The 11406-nt window shown below is 43.7% G+C and overlaps 1 protein-coding gene across 1 annotated transcript; it reads right to left on the bottom strand.

Moving 5' to 3' along the window:
• Window positions 1-1555: 1555 nt before the first annotated feature.
• On the bottom strand, window positions 1556-2401 carry LOC102845818 (gap junction beta-4 protein-like). Its single transcript, XM_006886578.1, has one exon. It carries the CDS (start codon window positions 2399-2401, stop codon window positions 1556-1558), a length of 846 nt encoding a protein of 281 aa, XP_006886640.1.
• Between the last annotated feature and the right edge of the window lie 9005 nt (window positions 2402-11406).

Raw genomic sequence — 11406 nt, 5'->3', positions numbered from 1 at the left:
TCCCCTCCCATGCCTCCCCCCCAGAACACTACCCTCTTGGAAAAGTAAAAGAAAAATTCTTTCATTGTTTTATAAAACCTCCACCAGGTCCACTCCACCATGTAGCTATTACTCTAGACTCCTGTCATGACACAAATACCTAATCACATTTCTCTTTTAAACAGTTTTCTCCCTCCTCTGTTTCAGTGCAGTATGCATTATTGAACCCATCTTACTCAGTATATTCCCAGCAGTGGAATTGCTGGGTCAAATGGTATCTCTTTTTGCAACTTTTTGAGAAAGCGCCATACTGCTTTCCACAGTGGTTGCACCTTCTTACACTCCCACCTACAGTGAATAAAGATTCCAGTTTCTCCACAACCTCACCAGCATTTGTTGCTTGCTGTTATGTTAAATTTTGCTATTTTGACTAGGATGAGATGATATCTCATAGTTGTTTTAACAGATTTACTTTTTAAAATTGTTTTTATTTTATTAATTTTAATTAACAGTTTCCAGAGATTTTGGATTTCCATTCATTCATTGTTGCACTTTTCTCCCTGCCCACCCTTCCCCCCGAGTTTGCGCGCACCTCTCTTTGCAAAGTAAAATTCCTTCATTAGTATGAGGTCCCCCCGCCCCTAGTACACTCCATGACCTTCATTCTGGACTCTTGTCATGACCATAATACCCTTCATATATCGTTTTTTTCATGCTTCAATGCAGTATGCATAATTTATCCAGTTTTTCACACAATGGAATACTATGTTGCATTGAAAAACAAGGAACTCATGCAATATTATTCAGAATGGGTGACCCTAGAGGACATTATACTGAGTGAAATATCTTGGTCACAAAAAGACAAATACTGCATAGTGCCACTGTTGTAGAATGGGACTGATATCAGGGTGGGGGTAAGACTCAGATTTATATTTAAAGAGGTTTTCTGACTGACATTCAGCTGAGGATACTCATTGACAATGAAATCATGTTGGGCTCAGAGTCTTCTGGGATCTCCCCTTGTCTTGACTAGCAGCTCCAGAAGCCAGAGCAACTGGCATTATGGCTGCTTCTGGTAATTTCTTGCTACATTTTAGGGCTACATACTGTGTGTCTAGGAGAGTGTTAGTTGAGCCAAAGAGCAGATTCTAGGGGCCTTTTACCCTTGACTTCCATTGTGAATCCCCTTTCTTCCCATCAGCCATCATTTCTCAGTCAGTCTGCAACTTATAAAACATGCATATTTATTAAGGGTTTTGAAAGATGATACAGGTAAGGACAAGGTTCATATTTGTTGTTCATAAGGTCACTCATTCTCGACTCGATGGCACTTAACAAGAACAACAGAATCCTCATACGTAGAATCCCCACCAGCCAACTTGTTGCCTCCCTACCAACACTCTTCCCATGAAGGTTCAGGATTCCGTGGCTGGCCTTCTTCAGGTGTTGGACTCTGGGCAAGCTTCTTGAATCCCAGATTCATCTTCCTCACTTGCCCAGTTCCAGAAGGCAAGTGGCATTGCCTTTGTTGATTTTCCTGGAAGTTTGGAAAGCAGGTAGGGCAAACATAGTCATCCTATATTCTTGTCTGCATCCTATATGGATACTCTCCTATATCTGTTGTATTTAACCCGGACTTAATTTGGCCGGAGTTCTCAACTAGTAGAACTCCTTCTTGGGAGAACACATATGGTGGGCATGTGTCAAATTGTGAGCTTGGGTCAAGTGTCAAGTTGTTGATCATGGCTTTGGAGTTTTCTTCACTAAAGCACAGATTCTCAATACACCTCTTGAACACCATATAGATGACTTCACATAAGTTAAGCAGAATACAGAGGACAGTTGTGCTCCCCATGAAGTAGGTGAAGATTTTCTTCTCTGTGGGTCGGGCAATGAAGCAGTTCACAGTGTGGGGGCAGGGATTCACAGAGCAGGCCACAACATGGGGCATGTCAAAATTCTTGTAAATGCGATAGAAGATGTAGAGGAAGCTGAGATCGATGGTGGCCTTGAAGATAAGACTCAGCAAGTATGTCCACCAGAGGCCTCCTCGCTTCTTGCCTGCATTTTCATACAGGGAGGGGGCGTTCGGTCCATGCTTCAGGCGGTGGCGCCTCTCTCGCTCCTCTCGATAGGCCACATGCATGACCACCAGCAGTGAGGGGCAGGTGACCAGTATGAGCTGCAGGGCCCACAGGCGCACGTGGGACACGGGGAAGGTCGCATCATAGCAGCTATTGAGACAGCCTGGCTGCCTGGTGTCACAGACGAAGTTACTCTGCTCATCAGCCCACACATCTTCAGCAGCCACCACGTACACCAGCACTCGGAAGATGAACACCACTGACAACCAGATACGACCCAATGCTGTGGAGTACTTGTTCACGCCACTCAGAAGGCCTTGCAGAAATGCCCAATTCATGCTGATGGTATGTCTGGGTCCTAAGTGGACGGGTCTTTGTCTCTGCTATAGTCACTCAGACCTGAGGAATCTGGGCCCTGGAGGAAATGTATGTGGGCACCTCTTATAGGTGGTACAATGTACACTCTTACAGGTACTGTGCTGGTGTGTCCTCACTAATGGTGACTTGACAAGAGAGTGATTGTCATTATTCCCAATCACCAAGTAGTAAACCAAGGCATGGAGTGGAAAGGCACCTGCCCAACCTCACGGCTGGATGTGGCAGAGCTGGTCTTAAATGCTGGTTTTCCAGTTCCCAAAGAACAGTTTCCTTTATTCTAGAAATAGATAAATAAAAATAGATAATCATCTTGCAAAGACATACCAATGAATTTTTTTCCCACCAAATTTCAGCCCTATTGGTCATATAGCTTCTAAAGAGATAATAACAGATAATTGGAAGATCAATTCTCCCACTAGCTGCCAAGGATGAGCTGGGTCAGGATATGAGTGAAACAGATAATTTATCAGCTGTAAGATTCACTGAACTTTTCCTGAACATCAAGGGTGGCAGCCCCCAACTGGGTACATTTATATTGGCCTGCTTTGTAGAATATGAACTGCCTCCTCTCTGGACCATAGATGTCCCCAGCCCTGCACATCTCTCCCACACCAAACAGGAGACTTAGAATTTTGGTACTTTCCCAGCCCCTTGACCCCCACTCTCCTGTGTCAGTGTCACCCTGGAACTGAGCAGGTTGACCACAATCAGCTTCTCTGAAACTCCTAGTATTCCAGCTTTGGGGAACAAGTAGGAGAAGGCTTGACTCAGCCTTCCTCTCATTGAATTTCTCTTGGTAACACCCCGTCCACCTGCTCAGTGTCCTTTTGCAGGCTGCTGCGTTCCTTCTTTCTGTCCTATCCCCTCATACGTGCTTCACCTTCCCATGCTCTATCTACAGTTTATCAGATTCCTTCTCCTGACTTCCTGTGCCCCACCTTTTCTATTCCTTATGTTTCTCAAGCAGGTTCTGACACTGTCCCCTGGGAAACTTTCTGCCTCCCAAGTCTGCACACTCTCCTCTTTCTCTGTGGCAGAATATGTCACTTGTATTAAAATATTCTGTTACTTGGGTGCAGATTCTGTGTTGAAGCAGTCTCTGCCTCCCTAGAACACTCATTACTTTGGATTTGCAATTGATTCATAGCTGACTCATGGCTCCATCGGTTGTTGGTGGCCATAAACGACATGGAAGATAAGGCCCATCATTCTTCTGAGGTACTGCTGGTGGATTTGAACCATCAGTGAGGTGCTAGCAATTTAACTTGCTACTGTGGCCCGTTGAGACTAGTGCTGCTAACCCAAAGGTGTCAGCTCTTTGACCGCTGTAATCCACCAGCGGTTGCTTGGAGGAAAGATGGGAAATCCCATCCGCTGTGATTTTCAGCCTTTTCTAAGTCTTGCTTCAGGGTCATCAATGAATTGGTTCTAACTCAATGTCAATGAATTGAGTTCCCAGGATCCAGTACCCGATCTTGTCAGTGTATACGTACTAAATGTGTGTTAACCTGAACTGAAATCACATTTCTTCTTGATCCTTCCACTTCTTTGCTTGGTCCTCTGTCCTCTCTTTAGTCTGATGTGACTTACCTTCTCCCTCAATAAGGTTTTTTCCAGAGTTTTTGGTGAAAGCCTGACCCACTCCCAGCATCTCCTCCTCCCTGAGAACAGCCTGTCACCGGAGCACCGCCAGGCACTCTCAGCTTGGCTGACCTCTTGCTTCTCAGCCCAGTCCCCTCACTCGCTTAGTGCTCACCCTTGTTGGATCCAGTTACTGCTCTCCAGTCCTGAGCTGTCCTTCTGTCCAAGAATTCCAGGAGAGGGCTCTTATACTTCCCTCTCCTGCTGGATGAATCTTTCCAAGCCAATGAGTCAAAAGAGTGAGTGAGAGTGCAGGCATGTCAACTTTCCTAGGCCAAGTTTTCAGAAGAAATACCCTAGACCCTTCTATACTGGTCTATGATATTTCATCAAACAAGTTGTGTGGCATGGTTCCCAGAGGTAGCATGTGTGTCAGTGTTTCAGTTTCTTATTGCTGCTATAATGTAAATACTGCAAGTGACTTACTTTAACAAACACATTTATTTTTCTCACAATTTAGGAGGCTGGACGTTTCTACACTGGCCACTGACTATCTAGGAGAACTCATTTTCTGTCAGCTTTTCAGCTTCAGTTGCTTGCTGATCTTCATGTGGCCATATTTACCTCTACATTTGTGCTTGCATCTGTGTTGAAAATAATTTTTAAAAAATCTCTAAGGTAATTAGTTTAACATGCACCCTGCACTAAAATGTGTAGGGAGCTCTGGTGGTTTCATTGTAGGGAGTTGTGCTGTTAACGCAAAGGTAGTTCCTTTCCTCTCTGGAGATTTGAACTCACCAGCAGCTCTCAAAAAGAGGAGAAATCTCTTCCCATACAATTTATAGCCTCTGAAAATCTGCTGAAGGGTCAGCTGTGAGTTGTTTTTGACTGAAAGGCAATGAGGTGAGTTGAATTGAATGTGTTGTAGGATCTATCGTGTTAAAAATAACAAAGAAAATGCTGTTCTCACATAGAATTACTCAAGATTTAAGCACCTATTTTTGAGAATTATAATTGAACTTGGTAACAGTGAGTGAGACTTCAATGAGGGAGCCAGGAGCCATGTTGTCCCCACCCCCAAGCCCAGTGAGCACTGACAGGAGCATGTGTTCTCTTTCTGTTGCCTTGTTACCCCTGTTAGCTCTCTCCCAGGGCCTCTTGCTTCCAACTTTTGCTCTGGGACACTAGTCTTGATTTTGATGGCAACATTTATGACAACTTGGATTCAGCTCAAAAATCCTCCAGCTGGAGAAACTTCTAGGGGCTACTTTCTGCTGAGTTCTGGTTGATCTTAGGGGTGTTTCCCAGTACAGATTGTAGAGGGACCTTGAACTTGTCCCACTCTCAGGACAAGGAATGTGAATGTGCAGTCAAGGAGGGGATCCCTCTCTCTCTTTTCCCACTGCCCTACATGGAACACTTCCTAAAACCCATGATTAACATTTATGTGGATTTTCCAAGTGATTAAACCCTTCCATGTCTATGAAGTTGTTTTGTCTCATACCTACCTCTTGAGGGAAGTAAATGAACCAGGTTTTTTGAGGGAAATGGAAAGCACTCTCCTGAACTCCAGAGGAATTTAGATGAAAATTAGGTGTCCGACTCAGAGACCCCTGTCCTTACCCTTACAGCCCCCAGGCCACCATAGACCAGCCTCCAGCGTCTTTTGAGTCTTAAGCATAAAAGGAATCCAAGTATTATAATTGGTAAACACTATGCTGCTAACCAAAACATTCACTGTTTGAACATCATAAGCCGTTCCAAAGTTAAGAGATGAGATGGTCGGCTGCTATAGACATTTACAGTCTTGGAAACATTATGGACAATATTACTCTTTCTCACGGTTCCCTGTGAGTAGACTTACTTGATGGCAAGGGTTCACTAACCTGGAGATAAGGGTTCCGATCACCTGGAGATAAGGGTTCCCTATACCTGCAGACTCAAGTGGGTGAGTATTATGGGCATCTGGAATGCTATTCCTTATAGTAGCCCAGTGAGGTGGGCATCAGTATGTCCGTTTTATAGAGAAAGAAACTGTGGTGCAGAGTGGCTGGCCTGGAGGAATCCAGGATGTGATTCCAAGCTGTCAGAATTTTCTGTCTTGCCTGCTCCCACGCCTTGGCACAGCTCCCCTCACCACCCAAGCTGCACTCCACCAGCACAGTCACAGATGGAAGCCCCATCACTGCAGATAGGATACTGCTGACCTTCCAAGAAGCTCCTCATGGAATGGTTTTCTTCAGGGATGCCATTTAAGAAAGGAGGATGAGTCTGTGAGCTCAGAAAGATGAGGTCACCCTTGAAGACATCTTCCTGCTTACAGGACACAATGGTACAGTCCGGGTGATGCCCCTGAGGTGCAACCTGCTGAAGATTTTGTTGCAACTGGAACCATTGCATTCATTGCTCTACACATGCTTGGCTGTCACTAGGTACACTATTACTTGAAAAATGAGGACCAGAGAAAACCAAATACACTAAAGATTGTGGAGTAATCTCTTTTCTTCCTGCCTGAAGGCTACTTTCATGGCTACCAACAGTGAGAGGCAGATGACTAGGATGAGCTGGATTGCCTGCAGGTACCTATGGGACATGGGGAAGAACTCATCACAGCAGCCATTGGGGCAGCCTGACAACTTAGTATTGCAGACAAAGTCACTTTGATTATCAGTCTACATGCTCTGGGCGGCCACCACATACATCAGCGCTTGGAAGATGAACACACCTGACAGCTAGATATGGCCCAAAGTCATTAAGTACTTGTTCACACCACTGAGAAAGCCTGCAGAGATGTGCAGTTCATGCTCCCAGTGTCTCTGACTCCCAAGTGGACAGGTCTGCTATATGTACTCTGACCTGGGGAAAGCTGCACTCAGGAAGACCTCTAAGTGAGCACCCCTTTTTGATGATGCGATTTGTAAGACCCTTGGTAAGCACTGTGCTGTTATGTCCCCACTCATGATGATGTAGCAAGAGAGGGATTGCCATTATCCCCATTTGTAAACCAAGATAGGAAGATGAAAGGCACCTTCCCAAATCCTTCAGTTGGATAGGGCAGAGCTGGTTTTCAATGTTGGTTTTCTAGTTCCAAAAGGGCAAGCTCCTTTATTCTAGAAATAGATAAATGTGAGTAAGAATCATCTTGCAAAGACATGCTAATTAATCTTTTTTTACACTAAGTTTCAACCCTGTTAGTCACAGAGTTTCTAAAGACACAGTACAAAAGTGATGATTGGATGATCTGCTCTCCTACCAGCTGCTAAGGATGAGCTGGGGTCAAAGATGAAGGAAACAGAATGTTTATCAGTTGTCAGATTTATCTAACTTTTTCTGAGCATCAAGGGAGGCAGGCCAAGTCTGGGTACATTATAGCAGCCTCTTGGTAGAGAACAAACAGCCTTCATCCTCCATTCTTTCTCTCTGAGCCGAAGATATTCCCAACCCTGTGCTTCCCTCCTACACCAAAGAGGAGGTCTTGGTAGTTTCCCAGTCCCTTGGCCAAGCCCTCCTTTTCATGTATCAATGATAATTAGTGAGCATCTCTGGAATTCTAGTATTCCAGCTTTAGAGAGCAAGTAGGAAGGGGCTTGACACAGCCTTCCCCTTCACCATTTATTTTATCTTTTGGGCACATGTCCCCTTCCTCCTCCCTTTGTTCAGTGTCAGTTGCTTCTTCCCTTATTTCTATTAAATTCCCTCATGCATGTGCCCCCTACATATAATCTCTCTCGGGTTTGTATCAGGTTTCATCTCCTGTTCTTCTCATGCCCTACCTTGGTCAGTCCTATTGTTATTGTTGTTGTTGTTAAGTGCCATCAAGTCATAGATGACTCATAGCAACCTTATGAACAAAAGACCTGAACACTTGTATAACTTTCATCATTTCTCCAAGTTCATAGAGTTTCCGAAGGCAAGCTATTTCAGAAGTAGATGCCATTCCTGCTTCCAAGCTTGCTTTAATTGGGGAGCTCCATCAAACACTGTCTACCATGGGTAACCATTATCACATTTGACAAATCAGTATCACAGTGTTTAGCATCACAGCAACTTTTGTACAGCAAATGGACAGACAATTGCTATACCACTTGAAAGAATGACCAAAAGCAATTAAAACCAGATATATTTTTAAATAGGAGGCCGAATACAATCAACTCATGGCCAATGGCCATTAAACATTGCACCCAAATTCTCACCAGAACCAGAGATCAAACCTCTGTAGAGTCAGGCTGCTTCAGAATACTAAACATCTGAATTCCCACCCCATACTGGTTACCAAATATAATTTTCTTTTATTTATTCATTATTGCACATTTTCTCTCACCTCTCTTCCCTCCTCCTTCCTCAGCCCATCCTTCAATACACCCTTCATTCCAGATTGTTCTTATACATGTAAAGCCCAATCATATATTCCTTTCAGACAATTCTTCCCTTTATTTGTTCTAAGGCAGTGTTAATTATCTATCCATTCTTTTCCCATTCCCTCTCCAACCCCACCCATGTATGTCTATTCTATTTTATAACAGTAGTGTATGCAAAATTTGTTCTTTTATGACTGAGCTATTTCATTTAGCTTAATGTCTTCAAAATTCTCCCATTTTGTGTACTGTTTTACTATTTCATTGTTTTCCAATTCTGCGTAGTATTCCATTGTGTGGATGTACCACAGTTTTTCCTATCCATTTGTTTGTTGATGGACACTTCAGTCACTTCCTTATCTTTGTTATTGTGAATAATGCAGCAATAAACATGAGTGTGCATACATTTGTTTAAATTGTGGCTCTACTTTCTTCAGAGTATATTCCCAGGAGTAATCCTAGGTTTCTTTAGGAGGTTATAACATTGTTCCCTGGTAAACCTTCTGTTTCTGTCCATACTCTGAGTACGATCTTCTTTTTCTATAGCAGAATATGTCACCTATACTCCAATGGTCTGTTACCTGTCTGAAGACACTACGTCAAATTAATCTCTGCTTTCCCAGAATCCTTATTATGTTTGAGTTGTAATGGACTCAGCTGACTCATAACTCCAGGATTTGTCAGTGGCCATAAATCACGTGAGAATATATGACCCATCTTCTTCTGAGGTGCTGCTGGCAGATTTGAACCATCAGAGAGGAACTACGATACATTTAACAATGCAAATTGCTACAGTGACCCACATGAATTAGCTCTGCTAACCCAAAGGTAGCACTTTTCTGACAGTTGAAATCCACCAGTGGTTACTTGGGAGAAAGATGGGACCTCTCCTCCCCTAAGTTTTACAGCCCTCTAAATCCTTCTTCAGAGTCAGCAATGAGTTGATTCCAACTCGAAAACAATGAGTTGAGTTCCCAGGATCCAGTACCCAATCTGGTCAGTGCACCCATACTACATATGCTTTAAATTGCACTGAAATCACATTTCTTCTTCATCCCACCTTTGCCTGGTCTGGTCCTCTGCTATAATTTACCTTCTCGTTCGTTAGTAAGGGTTTCCCTGTGTTTTTCAGTGAGAGCCTCACCGGCTCCCAGTCTCCCTCCCTGAGATCAGCCTATCCTGACGGGCTGGCTGCCAGGCACTCTCAGTCTGGTTCACCGCTTGCTTCCCAGCCCAGTCTCCCTCACGTTTGCAGTGCTCACCTTTGTTGGCTCCCGTCATTGCTCTCCTTGGTCTGTCCTTCTGCCGAGGGGCTTCCTGGAGAGCGCTTTTATCCTTCCCTCTCTGGCTGCGTGGTACTTTCTGAGCCAATGACTCAAGAGAGAGTGAATGAGCAAGCAGGTAGACTTTCCCAGGCCAATTTTCAGAGGAAATACCCCAGACTCTTTCTACAGGTCTATGAGTTTTCATCAAGTCTGTTGGACATCATTGGAAGAGTCGCATATGTGTCAGTGTCTTAGTTTCTTATTGATACTATAACAGACATACTACAAGCAAGTTACTTTAACAAACATAAATTTATTTTCTCACAGTTTAGGCATCAGCAAATTTGAATTCAGGCCACTGCCTCTAGGGGAATGCTTTTCCTCTGTCTCAGCTTTTCAGGATCTGTTTTCCAATCTCTTGGTGATCTTCATGTGGCATGTACCTATACCTACACTTATGTGATCAAAATAAATTTTTTTTAAAAAATCTCAAAAGTCATTAGCCTAACATGTATCCTGCACTGTAGGATGTAGGGATTTGTGGTGGTGTAGTCAGTAGGGATTTGTGCTGTTAACCCAAAGGAGACACCTGCCTGGAGGTTTGAATTCACCAGCAGCTTTGAGACAGAAAGATGAGAAATCTCCTGTGGGATTTTGTCTCTGAAAACCTGCTGGAGGGTCAGCTATTAGTCATTTCTGACTAGAAAGCAATGAAGTGAGTTGAATTAAATGTGATGTAGTGTCTAGCTCATGACAATAACCAAGAAACTATTCAATTATGAGGTTACTCAAGATTTAAGCAGGTAATTTTGGGAATCACAGTTCAGTTAGATATTGGTGAATGAGACTTCAGTGAGGGTGCCAGGAGCCAGGTGTCCTCATAGCCAGGCCCAGTGAGCACTAACAGGAGCACTCATTCTCTTTCTGTTGCCTTGTAAACTCTGCTCCCTCTCTCCCAATACCTTTTGCTTCTGACCTTTGCTCTGAAGTACTATGTTTATGGAAACATTTGTAACAATTTAGGTTCAGCTCCAAAGTTCCCCTGTTGGAGAAACCTCTAGGGGTTGCTTTCTGCTAAGTTCTGGTTGCTCTTAGGTCTGTTTCCCAGTAGAGACTGCAGACGGTCCTTGAGCTTTTCTCACCCTCATCAAAATGAAGGTGAATGTGCAGTCAGGGAGAGGCCCTTCTGCCTCTTTTCCCACTGGCTTTCATTGAACACTTCCTAATATGCTGATCAACATTTATGTGGCCTTTTCCAAGTGGTTAAATCCTTTCCTATCTATGAGGCCATCCTGGTCTCACAACTCCTTCTTGAGGGGGAAGTAAATTAACCAGGCTTTGTGAAGGAAGGAGAAAGCATTCTTCCAGAATCCAGTGGAATTTAGATGATAGTCGGGTGTCTGACTCAGAGACCCCTATAATTTCCCCTATAGCCCATAGCCAGCCATGTAGACCAACCTCCAGTGTCTTTTGAGACAACTCCTAACCATAAAAAGAATCCAAATATTATAATTGGTAAACATTGTGGTGCTAACCACAGGGTTAGCAGTTTGAACTAACTAGCCGTTCCAAAGTTTAGGGATAAGATGGTTTGCTCCTATGTCTATAGGAGCCCTGGAAATACTATGAACAATATTACACTTTCACAAGCCCTTCTGAGTTGAGACTGACTTGATTCTCGACAAGCATTCTGTTAGATAGAAAGAGGAGAGAGAGAGAGAAAGAAAGGAAGGAAAAGGAAGGAAGGAAGGAAGGAAGGAGGGA

This window comes from Elephantulus edwardii, unplaced genomic scaffold, assembly GCF_000299155.1.
Source record: "Elephantulus edwardii isolate Elephantulus edwardi_28Jun2011 unplaced genomic scaffold, EleEdw1.0 scaffold00049, whole genome shotgun sequence".
In the NCBI taxonomy this organism is placed as follows: Eukaryota; Metazoa; Chordata; class Mammalia; order Macroscelidea; family Macroscelididae; genus Elephantulus; species Elephantulus edwardii.
The sequence above is the reverse complement of the archived record's forward strand: the minus strand, read 5'-3'. Positions and strand labels throughout refer to the sequence as shown.

Excerpts from the sequence above, each read along its gene's own strand:
- LOC102845818 (XM_006886578.1), bottom strand. The coding sequence starts at position 2,401 with ATGAATTGGGCATTTCTGCAAGGCCTTCTGAGTGGCGTGAACAAGTAC.